The sequence below is a fragment of the Globicephala melas genome, chromosome 12 (genome assembly GCF_963455315.2).
Source record: "Globicephala melas chromosome 12, mGloMel1.2, whole genome shotgun sequence".
Lineage (NCBI taxonomy): Eukaryota > Metazoa > Chordata > Mammalia > Artiodactyla > Delphinidae > Globicephala > Globicephala melas.
The window spans coordinates 13,175,392-13,195,217 of record NC_083325.1 but is presented as its reverse complement, the minus strand read 5'-3'; the positions used below and the strand labels follow the sequence as shown (position 1 = coordinate 13,195,217).

Genomic DNA, 19,826 nt, shown 5'->3' with positions numbered 1-19,826 from the left:
CCACATTGTAAATTTACAATACATTCTAATCCAGATTCTGGATTAATTTATCTGATGCTCCTGTTATCATTCCATTTATTAAATCACTTTCCCCCTGGGTGTGCTAAGATTAGTCATCTGCAAAATATTTTACCATTAAAATGCCTTACATTTGTGTCCAGACTTTGAAAAGTGCTTTAAAACATGTATCTTGAAATAACGTTTTTAAGGAGATGAAGCAACTCAACCAAGACAGCCCTATATTAAATGTTTATATAGTAAACCCTATAAATATCAAAGAACTACCAAAATTCAAGAACACACCCATAGCTCCTAAACTTTAGTGTGTTCAAGAATTGTCTGGAGTGCGTGTTAAATTTGCAGATTCCAGGTTCTTACCCTGAGAAAGTCTAATTCAGTAAATCTGGAGCCGGACTTAGAAAACTGTACAGTTAACCAGCATCCCCAGGTGCTTCTGATGCAGGTGTTCCGCAGAACTCAATTACAGAAATACTGACCTCAACCCTGGTCCGTGGGCACTACAGGGATATGTTTAAAGGGAAACGTTGAAATCTCTTTGTGAAGTCCTTTCCCCAAACAGCTGTCACACCAGCACAGACATAAGGTTATTCACGAAAGAAAAAAAATGGGGTCTGTAAGTCCCTTGGGGTACTAGTAAAGCTCGAAAGCAATGCAAGAGGGAAAGTGACGTTTCTCTCCCACCTCGACCTCCATTCTCCGAGCATCCTCCAGGTACCTTGGAGGATGCTGCTTGCGCCTGGGAGCTAGAATCGGGCGCCGGGGAGCGGAGCGAGGCCAGTCTCCGGTCCAGGGGCTGGCAAGGCGGCCCCGCGTTCTCCCCCAGGTCAGCAGCAGTCCTCCGCCAGCGAGAGGCCGTGGCCGAGGGGGGACCGCGGCCACCAGATCCTCCGCGGCGCACGCGCATAAACAAGTAGACTCCCGGGGTCAGCGGTCCGGGTGCTCTGCCCGCGCCCCTCACCTGCGGCACGGCCGAAGATCGGCCTCGTCATCCGGTTCCGGCTCCCGCGGCTCCTGCTCCCCCGCGGCCGCCGGCAGCGCCTCGGCGTCCTCCACCGTCACCTCCGCCGCAGTCACGGCGCCCGCCGCCTGCACCCGCACGGCCGAAGTTGGAGCGGCCGCGGCCCCCAGGCCGAACGCCGCCTCCACTGTCGATGCGGGGAAGTCGGAAGCGCGCCGCGCGGCCACCGTCCCCGTCACGAGCCCCAGCTGCAGCGGTGGTAGCAGCAGCAGCAGGAGCAGCAGCAGCAGCGCCCGTGCCAGCGACCCCGGGCGGGCGGCGCGCTCCATCAGCGGCCCGCCCCGCGCGCGGGCATGGAGGTGCAGCCGCCGGCGCCCGCCTCTCCCGCCGCTCGGAGCCCCGGACAAGGGCGAGGACGTGCTAGGGACCCCAGCCGCCGCTCCGACGGTCAGGACGTCCAGCCGCGTTTCTCAGGCCACGTCTTAGCCCGGCCTCAGCCACCGCCACCTGAGTGACAGCCTCCCTCGGACATCGCCCATTGAGCAAACTTTCCGCGCATCTGCTCTTTGATTGGCTGCGGCCTCTGCCACTCTGGGCTCCCAGGCTAGTCCTGTTGGAGAAGGTGGGCTTTCCCTGGTTGTCAACAGCACGCCTGCCAATCAAATTGTATTTCCTTAGCCCGAGGCCCGGCCCTCTTCCGGACGCGGTTACCAATGAGAAACGCTCCTCCCGGCAACCTTCTTACCTGATTGATGAGCTCCGCAGTTCCCAGAATACCTTTCCCCAGAGCAGATTGGCCATTGTGCTGGTTGGCCTCGCCCCTCAAAGCGAGGCGCTAGAGAACACTTGAAGATCAGTGGTGGAAGCCGATGCCCCTCAAAAGTCTGAGATAACTTCTTCTTGATTGGTTGGAAGCGGCACTTAATACGTGGCGGATTCTGAATGTGGAGAGGAAAGTCCCAAGTGAAAGGAAGAGTGGGAGGCTAGTCCCTGGTGGCGGGGAGGCGGCCGACCTTCAAGGGGTTACCGCTGTAAAACCTGGTTCTTTTGGATAGGCAAAAGAAGAGCAGGGAAAATGAGTGACCGCACAAAACGTGTAGTTCCTGAAAGTGGAAGGGGTAACGTGAGTTGAGGAGACGATCCTGCGTTTTCCGCGACGGTGTTGAGAATTACGGCTGGTTAGAGATGCCGGTGACCTACGTGATCCAGTCTATCCGACACGCCCCTTCCTCATTATAAAGGAGAAGGAGCCCTGGGCCGGTGCACTTACGTCATTTTTCTAAAGTCACATAGCTAGTTATTTACAGAACCGTGACTTTCATCCAAGCTTTCTGATCCTGGTCTGCCATGCTTTGTACCTCACTATAGAGCAAAGAAAGAGTTAAAACCGCAAAAGGCCAAACTGGAGAAGATTTGAACGTTCGGCTAAGGCTTTCGAACTTTTCATGCAGTTAAGGACACCGTGAAGATTTTTGAGTGAAGTGATAAGAGTTGTGGTTTAGGAACAACCAACTTCTGTGGATTCTTCAGCAGTGTTTTCAAAAGAAGAGCACCAAAGATTAGAAGACTGGTTGGGCAGCTATAGCTGGGAGGCTATGACCCCATCAGAATTCTGAAGTTTTTTTTTTTTTAAGATACCGGCATACAGACATGCTCTTAATTTCTTGTGTCCAAAAGCAAAAGAAGCGAAACCCCCCACTTCGCCTTCCACCTCCCACATTTCATTGTTGCTCAGTACAGCGAAACTCTGAACTCCTTGTCTTTAATTCCTCTTCTCTCCTTGTCAAACACACTACAGTCGGGCTTTGGGGCACACAACTCCACCAAACTGCTCTAGCTGTGGCCACCGTTGCTAAATTCAAAACACAATTCTCCATCTTCATTTTATCAGCTATAGTTAACCCAGCACATCAGTCTTTCCTATATAAAAACACTTTTCACTGGTTTTCCTGCTTCCACGTGGGCCAAATCATAACCCTCATTACCACCCCCATTTCAACTTAATCTCTTTGAAAGTCTTCTCTCCAAATAAGGTTACATTCGGAGGTACTGGGGGTAAGGACTTGAACATATGAATTTGAGGGGGGACACAATTCAGCCCGTAACACCCAGATACTCGTGAGACTTGTTCCCTCACTTCCTTCAAGGCTCTGTTACCTTCCGAGTGAAGACTCTCAGGACCACCCTTCCTAAACTCCTCCCCTGCTTTATTTCTCTCCTTAAATCTTAAAAACTCTACATACGTGTTTACTGTCTGTCTCCCTCCACTCCTATATAAATTCCATGAACATTTACTCATTGATGTATTCAAAGAGCCTAAAAACAATACAAAGTGTTTAGTAAGTGTTTAATAAATATTTCTTGAATGAATGAATATCTGAGGACAGAAGGGAAAGGGATAAATGGAAGAGATTATAGTTGCTATAGATAGAAGGGGGCAATTAAGGAAGCAAGATCCCAGAGTATCTGGGGAAAACAGAGACTGCTATGCCTTCCATGTTGAAAGTGGAGATTAGAGAGTACCCCTAGAGAATAAATTACTTTGCAATGAAGAGAAAATAGATGAGAGAGCTCAAACTAGTTGATCACTATCTACTCAACAAAACAGGAGATAAGATCTCCTAAGTAAGAGGTTATAAGAGGGATGTGTCAGAAAATTAACCTGAGGTGAAAAATGATTGTTGACTACTTGTAATGGCTCATTTGAAATTAGCTAGTATTGATATATATATTTTAGTGGACCTAGTCCTCACGGTTTTGTAACTTTTTCAAAAAATGATCATGTCACGAGCAATAATCTGAGCTAATGAATTAGGGATCTGCTTGCCACCTGTAAATGATGTGGAAGTTTTGTTCATTCATGTGTTCACTTACCATTCAGGGAGTACCATGTAGCCACCTGCATGTAATGGGAATAAAGATGTGAACAAAACAGGCATGGTCCTTGCCCTTCTGAAGCTTAATATCTATCTAGTTAGGGAGACAGACACTAATAATATATTATTAAAACCAAGACAAGTGCTATGATGAAAAGGGCACAGGCAGAAGGGCAGTGGTGGAAAATGTCAGGAGAGTCAAGCTTCATACTCAGAAAAAAAAAAAAACCATGCAAATATTTCCATTTTGGAAAAAGAAGAAAGTCCTGAGTCATCGTCATCCGAGTGGGAAAAAAATAACTGGGAGGGGAAAGAGAGTCTGCCAGTTTTAGAACAGCGAGCAGAGCCGCAGTGACTGCATGGGAGCTCTGGAAAGTGAGTCTGAGCACCTCAGGGAAGTGTATGAAAAGTTGGGACCAGGCGTGATGCTGATCAATGAGTCTGAGCCAGGAAAAGAAGCTGGTGGTTCCGTCCCTGAGCCAGGGCTGCCCAGAACAATTAAGATTCTAAAACAGCTTGGTCAAGAAGGTCAGGAAAACAGGTTAGAGCTTTAGTATCATAAGCTCAGTCCATGAACAGAGAATGTCTGTATCTGTTGAGATTGTATCTGGTTGTAATTAATAAAAAAAAAAAGGCCACATAATGGCTGAAACAAGGAAGGGATTTATTTTTCTTAGTGACACGGCAGTGCCACATTGGTTTATTTAGTCTTACGCTCCTTCTGTTTTTCCACTCTTCATGTATGACTTTTGTTCCTCGTGCTTGTCATCTCATGATTTCAGGATGGCATGCCCAATATCATTTCTTTACAATGGGTAGGAAAAGGGGAACAACAGAAGACATTTACCACCTGAATTTGCCCTCTTTTAAAGAACTTCCCTGGAAGCCCCAAGTAGAGGACTTCCACTTACAATTCAAAGGTCAAGACTATGTCACATAGTCTGCTAGGATAGCATACTGCCACTCTGAACAAAACTGGGGTTCTGCTAGTGATGATGAGGAGGGAATTTGTAATCTGCTTTATCGAAGTATAGTACATGTACGATAAAGTCTTCCTATTGAAAGCGCATGCTTGGATAAGTTTCGACAAATGCATACACCACAGTCAAGATAACAGAATATTTCATCACCCCCAAGGGCATCCTCACATCCCTCTGCGGTTAGTCCCTCCTTTCACTCCCGAGCCCCCAGGTAATCACTGATCTGTTTTCAGTCACAATGGATTTTCTAGAATTTTTAATAAATGTCATCATACAGTATAGACTCTTTTGTGTCTGGCTTCTCTCACTCCTTATACTTTTAACTTCATGCATGTTGTTGCATGCAGCCATACTTTGTTCATTTTTACTGCCGAGGAGTGTTCTATTGTATCTAGGCCACGTTTGTTTATCCATTCACCTAGTGGTGTACATCGGGATATTTCCAATTGTTGGCTATTACAAATAAAGCTACTGGGACTTCCCTGGTGGTCCAGTGGTTAAGGCTCTGCGCTCCCGATGCAGGGGGCCCGTGTTCAATCCCTGGTCAGGGAACTAGATCCCACATGGTGCAACTAAGAACCTGCATGCTGCCACTAGAAGATCCCGTGTGCCGCAACTAAGACCCGGCACAGCCAGATAAATAAATATTATTAAAAATAAATAAATAAAGCTGCTATGAACTTTCATGTACAACTCTTTTGTGGAAACATAGGTTTTTATAACCCTTGAGTAAATACCTAGAAGTAAACTTACTGGCTCATGTGATTGATGTATTTTTAACTCTATGACAATTTGCCAAATAGTTTTCCAAAGTGGTCGTACCATTTTACACTCCACTAGCCATGTGTGAGAGTTCAAGTTGTTCCAAATCCTCACCAACACTTGATATTGTCAGTCTTTTAACATCTGCTATTCTAGTGGATATGCAATGGCATCTCATTGTGGTTTTGGTTTGCATTTCCCTGATAATGAATGATTTTGAACATCTTTTAATGTAGTTATTGGACATTTATATATCTTCTTTTGTGAAATATCTGTTCAAAGCATTTATAAATGAAAGAATTTATATAGGTAGGCACCCAGCAGAGTTTGCCATACAGTGAAATATGCTGTGTCCGTGGGCTATTGCCATAAAAATAATAAGGAGCCATCCCAACAATGAAGTGGCTTTAAAAAAATTTATGCTTTCACACCCTGTGCCTGAGGATTGAATGATGTAGCCAAAACACTTTATTCTTATGGCAATGGCAGAAACACAAAAAAAGATGAGTGGAAACTTACAGGCTAGAGTCAGAACCAGAGTACTGAAAAAGAAATAAAAGGAATCCAAATTGGAAAAGAAGAAGTTAAACTGTCACTGTTTGCAGATGACATGACACTATACATAGAAGATCCTAAAGATGCTACCAGAAAACTACTAGAGCCCATCAGTGAATCTGGTAAAGTTGCAGTTTACAAAATTAATACACAGAAATCTGTCACATTTCTATACACTAACAATGAAAGATCAGAAGGAGAAATTCAAGAAACAATCCCATTTACCACCACATCAAAAAGAATAAAATACCTAGGAATAAACCTACCTAAGGAGACAAAAGACATATACTCCAAAAACTATAAGATGCTGATGAAAAAAATTGAAGAAGATACAAACATATGGAAAGATATACCATGTTCGTGGATTGGAAGAATCAATATCATCAAAATGACTATAGTACCCAAGGCAATCTACAGGTTCAATGCAACCCCTATCAAATTACCAATGTCATTTTTCACAGAACTAGAACGAAAACATCTTAAAATTTGTATGGAGACACAAAAGACCCTGAATAGCCAAAACAATCTTGAGAAAGAAAAAACAGAGCTGGAGGAAGCAGGATCCCTGACTCCAGACTATACTACAAAGCTATAGTCATCAAAACAGTATGGTACTGGCACAAAAATAGAAATATAGATCAATGGAACAGGATAGAAAGCCCAGAGATAAACCCACACACTTGTGGTCAATTAATCTACGACAAAGGAGGCAAGACTACACAATGGTGGAAAGACAGTCTCTTCAACAAATGGTGTTGGGCAAACTGGACCAACAAAAAAAAAGAAAAAAAATGAAATTAGATCATTCTTTAACACCATACACAAAAATAAGCTCAAAATGGATTAAAGACCTAAATGTGAGACCAGACACTAAAAAACTCCTAGAGGAAAACATAGGCAGAACACTCTCTGACATAAATCTCAGCAATATCTTCTTCAATCTGTCTCCCAGAATAATGGAAATAAAAACAAAAATAAACAAATGGGGGGCTTCCCTGGTGGCGCAGTGGTTGAGAGTCTGCCTGCCGATACAGGGGACACGGGTTCGTGCCCCAGTCCGGGAAGATCCCACATGCCGTGGAGCGGCTGGGCCCGTGAGCCATGGCCGCTGAGTCTGCGCATCTGGAGGCTGTGCTCCGCAACAGGAGAGGCCACAACAGTGAGAGGCCCGCGTACAGCAAAAAAAAAAAAAAAAAAAAAAAAAACCATAGGAAAAAATACACATTGCCTTCAAAGAAACAATAGTAAGATTGACAGATTACTTAGACGAAGACATGACAATGTTAAAGTGGTGTAAGAAATGAACTGACAACTTATAATACTGTACTCAGTGAAAACGTCTTTTAAAAAATGAAAGCAATACAAAAACTTTAAAAACAATAAAAGAACCTGGCTGTCAGCAAACTTAGAGTAAAGTAAATACTGAAGGGAGTTTTTCAGATAGAGAGAAAATGATCCAAGATGGAAATCTGAAAATGAAGGGCACAAGAACTAATGATTATTGAAAAGGGTAAATTTGGGGATAAATATAAATGAAAATTATTGTTTTGTAGAATAATGCTAATGCCTTTTGGAGCTTTAAGTAACACATAGAATTTAAATGTACATAATATTAAAATACATGGGCTTCCCTGGTGGCACAGTGGTTAAGAATGTGCCTGCCAATGCAGGGGACATGGGTTCGAGCTCTGGTCCCGGAGGATCCCACATGCCACAGAGCAACAAAGCCCGTGCACCACAACTACTGAGCCTGTGCTCTAGAGCCCGTGAGCCACAGCTACTGAGCCTTCGTGCCACAACTACCGAAGCCTGTGCACCTAGAGCCCGTGCTCTGCAACAAGAGAAGCCACCGCAATGAGAGGCCCGCACACCACAACAAAGAGTAGCCCCCGCTCGCTGCTACTAGAGAAAGCCCCGTGCACAGCAACGAAGACACAACACAGCCAAAAATAAAAATAAATAAAATAAATAAATTAAAAATAAATAAATAAAATAAAATACTTAACAATAGCACAAAATGTGGGAGTAAGCAAATGCAGTTAATGTAGTCAAAGATCTTCGCATTGTCTGGGAAAGTAAAGTACTAATTTATGTTATACTGTATTAGGTCAAGGATGCATGTTACAATCTTAGGGTTATCACTTAAAGAATAGTAAAGGTTGTATAACTAACAGAGAGAGGAAATGGAATAATAAAAATATGTGATTTATCCAAAGTGGGCAGGAAAATAGGAAAAAGAGGACAAGAAACAGGTGGGACAGTTAGAGAAAAAAAAACAGTAAGTGGTAGTTATAAATGCCCGTATATCAGTATCTACATTAAACATGTATGGGATAAGTCCTCCTGCTATAACACAAAGCTTATCAGACTAGATAAACGGTAAGAGACACACCTTACCTGTAAGGTGTACATGCAAAACTTGTACATGCAAACAGTAGCAAAAAGAAAGCTGATGTAATCATAATTATATCTGGAAAAGCTGATTTTTAAAATGACTTAAAATTTTTAAAAAGTAGACTTTAGTACTCTAGGTTTACAGCAAAACTGAGCAGAAAGTACAGAGTTCCCAAATACCTCCTCTCCCCACATACCCACAGCCACCCCCTCTATCAAAATCCGCACCCTCCCAGAGTGGTACATTTGCTACAATCAATGAACCTGCATTGATTCATCATTGTCACCCCAAGTCCAATGCATTTACCCCGTGAACCCAGCAAGGAGGTTGAGACGTTTTGGTTATACTGAGTTTGAGGACCTGAGTTTGGATTCCTTGCTCAGTATGCTGAGCAACAGTGAAGTGTTTCTAGGGAACAGGGGATTTCAAATGGACATTGCTGATCAAGTACAGGATGAATACAGGAAGGATCATTCTTTTGGCCAAGATAGAAATCGGTATTCTGACAAAACATGTATACACCGTAGGGCCCATCCTGCTGCAGACAGCTTTGATGACTACCTGCCCAGAAGAAGTGACGATAGCTTTGGACACAAATGTTGAGATCATTGTGATTCACACTGATACCATGATGGGTGTCAGGATGAGTAGTAGGATGGTTCACACTGGGATATGGATTGATATGGGGGCTGGGATTGCTATGATGACTGAGGCAGTAGAGACTATGACAGAGGCTATGATTACAGGACAGGCAGTGGCAGGAAGACCATTTGGTCATGCACCGTAGGGATGATAACTACAGAGAAAAAGGGGACCACTATGAAGACAGATATGACAGACGAGATGACCGGTCCTGGAGCTCCCGAGATGAAAATAGGCATGATGATAGAGGTCCTCCCACCCACAGACCCAACGTGAATGTAAAGCCTCAGGGTACTCCCAAGGAAGATGATTCCTCTGCTAGCACCTTGCAGTCCAGACGAGCAGCCTCTGTCTGTAGAGGGGCAAAGCCTAACTGACACAGTCGCTAGACACGTTCCCCCAAACAAGAACTTCAACCTCGGGAGAGACACAAAAGCTGCCCAAGTAAAGAGACTCAGGAAAGGGAAGGGTTGAGGAGAGGAAGTAAGTCATCACAGACGGACCTCAGCCGCATCTGGCAGAAATGCACGAAGAAAAGAGAAAGAAGTCTTTAGAAAAGGAAACATTCAATAAGGTGGAAGATTGTCGCTCTCCAACTTCCAAGCCTCCCATACCTGAGCAGCCTCCAAAGGTAATGCCAGCCCCTCCACCAAAGAAGAATGCTTGGGGGAAGCTGATCTCAGAGCTCAGACATAGAGCAACAACAGTAGTTCCGGCTCAGCCATCTGAGGAAGGACCCGCAGGGAAGGTGAAAAGAAAATAGATGGGTGAATGTCCCAAGAGGTCAGCGTGCCAACTCCAGCCCTAATCCAGTACAGGGAGGGAACAAAGACGACCAGAGGAGTAAGGTGGGAAGGATGGTAAAAAAGGCGCCTGAGCCAAAGAAACCTGAAGAAAATCCAGGCTTCAGGTTCAGTTCTGCAAGCAGTCATGCTACTCTCTCCTTTGATAGAGAACATGAAAATGAGGGCGATGATTACAACGAATAGACCTCTACATCCTCTGCATTCTCCTAGTCTCTCTCTGCCCTGGAACATTCGAGAGCAAATCAAACCTCTATTCTGGCAAGATAAAATAAAACTCACCATCTCCTAGTGGGGAGCGGGGGAGGATCAACCCGCTAGGATGATTGAACAGTTCTGTGATTGAGGGATTTTCCGGGATCTTCTGTTTTAAAACAGGTAAAGTTCTGGGCAAACTAGGGTATATTGGTCCCCTTTTATGGCAGCAAAAGACCAGGGATCTTGTGTGTCACAGATAAGCCCTAGGCTTCCTTGTAGTCTCTGTTTTGCTGTATTTCCCACCTTTCAACACGGCCCCAACTCCACTCACTGTCTGACAACCCAATTTACAGCTCTCCTGCCTGCCTGCGCCTCCTTTCTAGGACCACAGCGGCTGTTACTCTCTGTCCCGGTAGTCGGACCCAATCTCTCTCCTAGGCTATGGCCCCTAATTCTTTTAGGACTCTGCCCTAGGATTTTGTATTAAAAAGAGGGTGATTATCTATCTATCTATCTATCTATCTATCTATCTATCTATCTAGATATAGATATATTCATTCTATATATGTAAATGTATTTCTATATAAATAAATATATATTTCTATACCTATCTATATCTGTATCTCTCTGGAAGAAGAAAACAGGTCCCAAGGTTGCTTCTGGAAGAACAAACAGGTTGGCCAAGGCACCAGGGTGGGAGGATAGGAGGAAGACTGTTTGCTTCTTTTAGCAGCTTTATTGAGTTGTAATTCACATAACATACAATTCACCTATTTAAAGTGTAGCATTCAATGGTTGAATATATCGACAGAGTTGTGCAACCAGGAAGGAGGGTTTAAACTGTGTATCCTTTTGTATCTGTTAAAGTAGGTGCCCAGGAACAGTCCTCGGAGCTTTCTGAAAGACTGTCTCCCAGATTGTAATCCTCAGGTTGGCTTGAAAAGAACTTTACATTTCTTGGTTAAAAAATAAAAATAAAATAAAATAAGGCCTAAGGCACACTTCAGGCCAAAGGACCCCTCAGGATTTTCACTGGTTGGTAACTTTTGTTGTCAGAGGATGGAGGGGGACTCCTCAAAAGACCACAGCCTGGGATCCAGATCTCGCCCCTCTCGTCTCCCCAGGGAACTTGCCTCTTTGCAGAGCACTGATTTCAGCACAGCACTCTGTCAGCATTTTCAGGCACCTGTCACCAAGCATGGCATCCCAGGACAGGGTGTGTGATCACAAGTTTAGTCTCATAACTCCCTTCAACTTTGCCCAAGCTAGAGCATTTTTAAAAAGGTGTTTATGATTATCTTCAGTGTCCTTTCTTAATTCACTCTAATTTTCTACAGTGAACCTATGTTACCTCTATATTTTTTAAGTTAAAAATAAAACACCGTCCTCATGGTGCCTCCTACAGGAAGCCTTCCTTGACTACTCCCTCATTTCCCATGGTAGGTTTGGTACCCTTAAAACCCTATTAGTTTCCATAATACCCATGCTCACTTCTAGCACAGCACTTACTATAAGGTATTTTAATCACCTGTCCAATTACTTGCCTGCCCCTTAGACTGTGATTTCCTTAGAGCAGGTACTGTGCCTTTCAAAACTGGGTCCCTAGGGCCTCTAATGGGGCCTGGTGCACAGAAGGAGCTTTCCCATTTCTACCCCCCTTAATAGTCCTGCCTTTAACACCCACCCAACCCAGGCAACAACTAACCCCACACACATTTACAGAGAGCCCAAAGAAGACTTCTTCCCTGTCGTCAACTGGTTGAGTAAACTTTGCTGCCAACAATGAGAGGATGGAGGGGAACTCCTCAAAAGATCAAGGCCCTGGTGTAGAGGTCTTCACCCTCATATCCCCAGGGAATTTGCCTCCTACATATGGACGTGTTTTACTAAGCCCTGAGTACCCAACACTATGGAATAAATATGAGAAAATGAGGATTCCAGAAGGACTTGGTGGGCACGGCCATCTCAGGAATACTGGAAATCAAGGGAGGTCCTCAGGCATATTATTTGGATGAGAGCTCTATTCCTCCGGAATGAAAGGTAAAGGAGAGGGGGCAGGAAGTTAGGAACTAGACCTAGAACTTGAGACAAGATACAGACTGGAGGTGGGAAGGCAGTGAAAGCGTGAATCTCTGTTTTGGAAGACAAATTGATAGAGGAGGAACAGAGCATCATATAAAAACTGAATTTACACAAATTATACTTGGCAGAAAGGAAGAGAAAGAGGGAAAGAGGAAAAGAGGGAAAGAGGGAAAGAAGCAAGAGTGGGAGGGGGTGGAGAAAGATGATACAAGAGGATAACCCCGTAAATAATATAGATTTTTATATTTTATTAATGTACAGGTGGTCCTAATGAATATTCCACTCAGTGTTGTTCCAGAAAAGTTTGAGAAGGGAGAAGTGACGTATACTTTACCTTTAGTGTACTAGGATACTGCTTTAACCGCTTTTGGGTTACCAGGGGAGCTTTAAAAAAATATATATAGCTGCCTGGATCCCACCCTCAGAGAATCTAATGTAATTAATGAGTCAGAGATGCAGCCTGGGCATCAGACTGGTTAAAAGCTCCCAAGAGATTTTTTCCCAATTTTGTTTATTATGGTAAAATACACATAACATAAAATTTACTGTTCTAACCATTTTTAAGGATGAAGTTCAATGTTATTAAACACATTCATAATGTTGTGTAGCCATCACCACCACTCATGTCCAGACCCCTTTTCATTTTGTAAAACTGAAACCCTACACTCATTAAACAATAACCTTGGCAACCACCATTCTACTTTCTGTCTCCAAGATTTTGACTGTTCTAAGTACGTCCTATAAGTGGACTCATACCATATTGTCTTTTTGGGCCTGGTTTATTTCACCTAGCATAGTCTCCTCAAGGTTCAACCATGTTGTAGCATACGTCACAATTTCCTTCCTTTTTAAGCCAAGTAATATTCCATTGTATGTATCTAACATATTTTGCTTATCCATTCATCCATTTATGGACACCTGGGTTGCTTCCACATTTTAACAATTGTAAATAATGCTGCTATGAAGATGGGTGCTTTCAGTGCTTTTGTGTATGGACCCAGAAGCGGGATTGCTAGATCATATGGTAATCTGGGGGAAGGGAATGATCCTACAGGAAATCAGTGTTCCTCTATCAGCCAAGGAGGGGATGGAGGCTGGGCAGACAAAAACAACAAACGTCTAGTACTGAGGAGAGGAAGAACTCTAGGGTGGGGCCTTAGCATGGCCAACTGTGGAGCTAGAGTTCCAGGAAGACTTAGTGGGCCTTAGAGGATCAATCTCTGGGGTTATGACTTGGGCCCTGGATTTTCTCTTCATTGGTGAAGCCTGAGAAACAAGAGCTGCACTAGAGAAATAGAGGCCCCATGACTGTCCTGCCTCTTCCTGTTCAATGGAGGTTTTAAAATTACCTGGACATTCCGTGTACAGATGAATGGATAAAAAAGATGCAGTATAGGGACTTCCCTGGTGGTGTAGTGGTTAAGAATCTGCCTGCCAATGCAGGGTATGCGGATTCAAGCCCTACTCTGGGAAGATCCCACATGCCTTGGAGCAACTAAGCCCGTGTGCCACAACTACTGAGCCTGTGCTCTAGAGCCCGTGAGCCACAACTACTCAGCCTCCGTGCCTAGATTCCATGCTCTGCAGCAAAGAGAAGCCACCGCAATGAGAAGCCCTTCTTGCTGCAACTAGAGAAAGCCTGTGCACAGCAACGAAGACCAAATGCTGCCAAAAATTAAATAAATAAATTTATTTTAAAAAAAGATGTGTATGCACACACACACACACACACACACACACACAAAACGGAATACTACTCAGTCATAAAAAAGAATTAAATACTGCTATTTGCAGCAACATGGATGGACCTAAAGTTTACCATACTAAGTTAAGTAAATCAGAAAGAGAAAGACAAATAGCATATGATACCTCTTATATGTGGAATCTAAAATATGATACAGATGAACTTACTTACAAAGCAGAAACAGACTCACAGACATGAAAAAAAAACATATGGTTACCAAAGAGGAAAGAGGGGGAGGGATAATTAGGAAATTGGGATTAGCAGATACAAACTACTACTATATATAAAATAAACAACAGAGTACTATTGTATAACAAAGGGAACTATGTTCAGTATCCTATAATACACCATAATGGAAAAGAATCTGAGAAAGAATGTGTGTGTGTGTGTGTGTGTGTGTGTGTGTGTATAACTGAATTACTTTGCTGTACAGCAGAAACTGTAACCGAAAGTTGGGTCTGGCTGCTCGCTGCTCAAAAGCCAATAGAGAGGCAAGGTTGGTGGAAAGGAAGGTTTGCTTTATTTTAGATGCTGGCAACATGGGAAGGGGGTGGGGAGGGTGGACTCCTGTCCAAAGGCCAACTCCTCCCCCCACCCGACAATCAGGGAGCAAGAGCTTCTATAGATGGAGGCAGGGTGCTACAGGCAGAAACAGCACAGTCAGCTCTGACAGTCATCTTGAAGTTGGCCACGCGGTGGTCTGATCAGCATCCTCTTGATTGTTTTGCAGTATGTGGGCCTCTCACTGCCGTGGCCTCTCCCGCTGCGGAGCACAGGCTCCGGACGCGCAGGCTCAGCGGCCATGGCTCACGGGCCCAGCCGCTCTGCGGCATGTGGGATCTTCCCGGACCGGGGCACGAACCCGCTTCCCCTGCATCGGCAGGCGGACAGTCAACCACTGCGCCACCAGGGAAGCCCTCTCTTGATTGTTTTAAGTACGGTTAATCTTCAGTTCCAGGGTCGGTTTATTCCCATTTCCTTGAGGCCAATTCTCGGAATTGCAGCCGCTTGTGTCATGGCTACAGTCTGGTCATCATGTAGTTAACTTCTTCCACCTGATGGGGGTTTTAGTATCTGTAAGACAGCTCAGAGGATATGGCTCAGAATATTATCTACAGCCCTTAAGAAGGAACTAAAGGGCCTTGACTTTGCTTACTGACTAACCTATTATTATTTTGTCCTGTTTGCTTTTCTTTGCTTCTGCATTTTCTCACTTCTCTGACTAAACTTATTCTTTGGCTAAAGTTTTTCCATAGACAAAAGGCAGACTGAGGACGTCGGGGGCAAGGACCAGAGGGTCCTGCTCCATTTCAAAACTCACACAACATTGTAAATCAATTGTACTTCAATTAAAATAAATAAACAAACAAACAAACAAATAAATAAATAAATAATAAATACCTGGACATTAAAAAGCAGATTTCAAAGTAAAAACAGAGAATAAACAACACGAAAGATTCCTGGACAGGAGGACATGCAGTGACTCATGGTAGCTCAAGGCAAGAGCTCTGCTACCTGCTCACGACAAAGAAGGTTCCATCCATTGGCCCAGTGGACGAGGGTTGTGTTTTCAGTCCCCCCAGTTCACCTGAGCCCACCGACTCACATAAATCCCCCTGTTTGAGAGGCTTATATGGCTTGTTGAGGGTTGTTGCACGGTGATGTTGAATTGTGAAAATGTAGAATAATAACACTCCTGATCGCCAAACCAGAGCGTCTTAGATAAACTCAGGAGACTAGATGTAGGTGAAAGCTAAGGAAGTTATTCAACGCCAGAGTGATTCATCCAGGAAGCAATGACATTTTCTTCCTTAGATATCGGTAAATATACAATAAATTTGCAGCTAAAGGTCAACTTCAAGATGTCTTTTCTGGGTGCCTCCAGTCCTAAGGCTTTTTTTTCTCTCAAGAGCCAAAAAGTAAAAATAGAAACTAGAATGTGTCTTTCAATTATAATTTTGATGCCTCTGTCACATGTTGTGTAATTCTTGGCTTTCACCTTCTAAAGCTTTGATGCTGAGATTTGAAGAACGGGTGGCTGTTATCTTTATTCATCAGGTTTTTTTAAATTTTTAAAAATGTATTTGGCTGGGCTTCCCTGGTGCCGCAGTGGTTAAGAATCCGCCTGCCAGTGCAGGGGACATGGGTTCGAGCCCTGGTCCGGGAAGATCCCGCATGCCACGGAGCAACGAACCCATGCGCCACAACTACTGAGCCTGTGTGACACAACTACTGAGCCCACGTGCCTAGAGCCCGTGCTCCACAAGAGACGCTGCTGCGATGAGAAGCCTGCACACCACAACAAAGCCCCTGCTCGCCGCAACCAGAGAGAGCTGTGCACAGCAACAAAGAGCCAACGCGGCCAAAAATAATAAAGAAATAAATATATATATAATAAATAAATGATAAATATTGGTGAAATGACCAATGATTAAATGAATGACTAGAAAGAGTGGTGTTTTCCTGCACTTGTTCTGGAATTGAGACCGTGGGGGCCTCCACCCTTCCCTTAGTGCTGAGTTCAGAGACCCCCCCGCCCCCAGGAACAGGAGTCACAGCCAGTACTGCCCCGCACCTTACAGCCTTCCCCTCACAACCACATTCTGAGACAAATGATCAACAACGGCTGAGCAAAGTGGATGGCTGTCAGCCCGCTAAGTCTGCTCTTCTTGTCCATCTGTAGAAACTCAGGCTTCCTCTCTCGCAGCTGTGCTTTGAGGTAAGGAGATGTTTCCATATTCTTCCTTTCCCAGCAGCCTGCAGCATCCTGGAATCCTCCTTTCACTTTGAAAGCAGCTTCCTTGCAGCTCTTGAACTCCAGAAGCAGGGAATGTGTGCTTGTAATAAACTCCTCCTATTGGCTCGGTGATTACGTTTTCAGTAGTGTGACAATCACCTGACCCTGGAGGCCAGCCCCTGTTTCACTCAGAGAGGCCAACAGTGACTCAGATATGGATCTGTTTTTCTGAAACCCCAAGGCAGATGGGGCTGTGGCCAGGCTGCCAGTGGGTGGGGCGCGGAGGATCTGTGCTTCCTTTGCCAGTTTATTTTGGTAGAATTGGCAGAAGCTAAAAAGTGGAGATCAGAGAGAGGCTGTAAGGTGGGAGACTGTCCTCTCCACCCTATCCCTTTGACCACCTCTCCGATGACCATCTCCCTCTTTGCTAAATAGGGGGAAAACTGCCCTTTCATAAGAAAACCTTTTTTCTTTTTTTTTTGCCTGAGAGGCATGTGGGATCTCAGTTCCCCGAAACCTTCACCCATGCCCCCTGCAGTGGAAGCACGGAGTCTTAACCACTGGGAAGGTTAAGGGAAGTCCCCCTTTCATAAGAAAGGGGGGGACTAAGTTCTTGATCTTAGTTCTGAAAAGAAGGCAGGAAGGGTGGTTTCCACACAGAGCTCAGGCCTCCCACATTTCCTCAGAATTTTCTCTAAGTCAAAAGGCCAAGCACGTCATGAACTTGAATGTGTACCAGGTAGCCAGCCATAAGCAGCTCAGCGGGGAGCAGAGATAACCCCCAACTAAAGGTTCTTTCAGGGTGGGAGAGCGAATCTTCTCTCTGAAGGGAAACTTTTCAAGCACAGCAAACTTCTGCCGTGGAAGGGCGTCTACAGGCGCCTACTCAACTCTGGTCCAGGCTTGACTACGGTATGGTATCACTCTGCAGGCATTTGGGTGTATTTCTTAGCTTGTGGTAACACCAGAGACTTTGTTTTTTCCTTCTGCTTGTCTGTGATGGTTAAAGGAGGAAACTCTAATTGGTCCTCTGCAAAACCAAAGCATATAAATAACCAAAACCACGAAAACAGAAGCTTTCAGAAAAGCCCTTTGAATGTAAACCCCAGCTCTTATGCCTGGTTCTTAGTTCATATTACGTTTCCCAGAGCTGTAAGGGCCTCACGGAACTGGTAGCCTTACTTATTTCTTTTTTAAATGCAAAAGGCCCTTTGTGCCCACATACGAGGATAGGACTTTGTACATATGCCTTTCTTGTCATACAAACCAAATAAATCCTTCTTCCGTGAACAAAATATGGGCATGGACTTGATGGGTTCCAGGAGTGGTGAATTGGGCTGCATCACTGATCAGAAATTGTGGGAGATGCAGCTATAGAGCAGGGGACAGAGCGTGAAGGGCCTCTCATGTCAGACTGAGAGCTTTGTTCTGCAGGCAAAAAGAACAGAAAACTGGGGATTCATAGGAAAAGCGTCTTTTATACAAGATTACTTTATAGTTATTTCATGTGTCCCATGAAACACTAATCTCAAGAAATGCTTCTTGAAAAAAAGGGTCACATCGATAAATAAGTTTCCGAAAGCCAGTCCACTCTAGTCCTGGAATCTCCTGGAGGTTCATTAAGCACAATTATTTTAAAGTCTCTGAGATGTCACAAGAAACTGATCGGATTCTGCTTAATCCAGGGGGAGAGAAAAAAAAGGGGAGTATATGGATGAGAAACTGATTCAATTTTTCGAGTCCATCTCACAGCAATGAATCTATAGGTAGCTTTTTTATCTGTACCAGAATATTGTCCAAGCAATTTAGTATCAGGCAAATATAACTCACATGTTCAAACCCTACAGCAAGTGACCTCAAAATAAAGTTCCATGATGGTAATATTTTAAAAACTCAATGCTCAGCGCCTCTTAAGAGGAATCTTGGGTTTCTGGAGATTCTTCCATGCAAATATTCCTGGGATGTTTACAGGTATAGTCCCAGAGCTCCCTAGGCTTGGCCAGTTTGTGGTTCTAGTTAAGCTCCTTTTCCTCTCTTTTAGGAGAACAAAAGGGCTAGAGGGACCATGCTCAGACCCACGCCCAACTCACATGGTCCCGCTCTGCAGGCTGCCTGCCCTCATTCACGAGACCTTATAGATGACTCTTGGTCATATTTGTCTCCTTTCTGGCCATCAGGGAAGCTCATTTCAGAGGGGTTGCTCCTAAGAGAACTGCAGGGTGCCCAGGTCATAGTTTTCCCCTTTTTTATACCTTTTCCCCTTCTCAGAGCATTAAACACACTAGCATCCTGTTTTGTTTTGTTTTTTTTTGCAGTACGTGGGCCTCTCACTGCTGTGGCCTCTCCCGTTGCGGAGCACAGGCTCCGGACGTGCAGGCTCAGCGGCCATGGCTCACGGGCCCAGCCGCTCCGCTGCATGTGGGATCTTCCCAGACCGGGGCACGAACCCGTGTCCCCTGCATCGGCAGGCGGACTCTCAACCACTGCGCCACCAGGGAAGCCCAAGAAAGAGTTATTTTAAGGAATTGGTTCATGTGGTTTGGGAAACTAAGTTTGAAATTTTCAGAGTAGGATGGCAGGCTGGAGACCCAGGTAAGATTTGATGTTGCAGTCTCAAGTCCAAAGGCAGTTTGGAAGCAGAATTCCTTCTTCCTCTGGAGACCTCAGTCTTTTCTCTTAAGGCCTTCAACTGATTGAATGAGGCCCACCCGCATTATGGAGGGTAACCTGCTTTATTCAAAGTCTACTGATTTAAATATTAATTTCATCTAAAATATACCTTCACTGTGATATCTCGACTGGTGTTTGACAAAACAAACAAACAAAAAAACCCTGGGTACAATGGCGTAGCCGAGTTGACACACAAAGTGAACCAACACAATCAGTTGTGATGTGGAGTTGGGTTCACTCTGCCAGGCTCCTGGGTCACTTGCAGTGACTTTCGGGCTGCCTGTCCCTCTCTGCCATCTGACATCCAAGGGGCCAGACCCCAACTAAGCTCTTAACTCAGGTACAGCCGAGGTAGTGTATAAAGTAGACAGAGCCCTTCTCTTCAACCCATCAAACCAGCTTT

General features: G+C 44.5%; 1 protein-coding gene and 1 pseudogene across 4 annotated transcripts in view; one reads left to right on the top strand and one right to left on the bottom strand.

The window, feature by feature from the left end:
• EIF2AK3 (eukaryotic translation initiation factor 2 alpha kinase 3) overlaps nucleotides 1-1,517 on the bottom strand; it is a 101,485-nt gene extending 99,968 nt beyond the window's left edge. For all 4 annotated transcript variants that reach the window (XM_060309252.1, XM_060309250.2, XM_030837413.2 and 1 more), the window contains exon 1: nucleotides 980-1,517. In XM_060309252.1, coding sequence (XP_060165235.1) covers nucleotides 980-1,308 — 329 coding nt within the window. In that variant the 5' untranslated portion in view covers nucleotides 1,309-1,517. The remainder of the gene's footprint in view (nucleotides 1-979) is intronic.
• LOC115842542 (eukaryotic translation initiation factor 4B-like) lies at nucleotides 1,333-10,178 on the top strand (annotated as a pseudogene).
• Nucleotides 10,179-19,826: the final 9,648 nt, after the last annotated feature.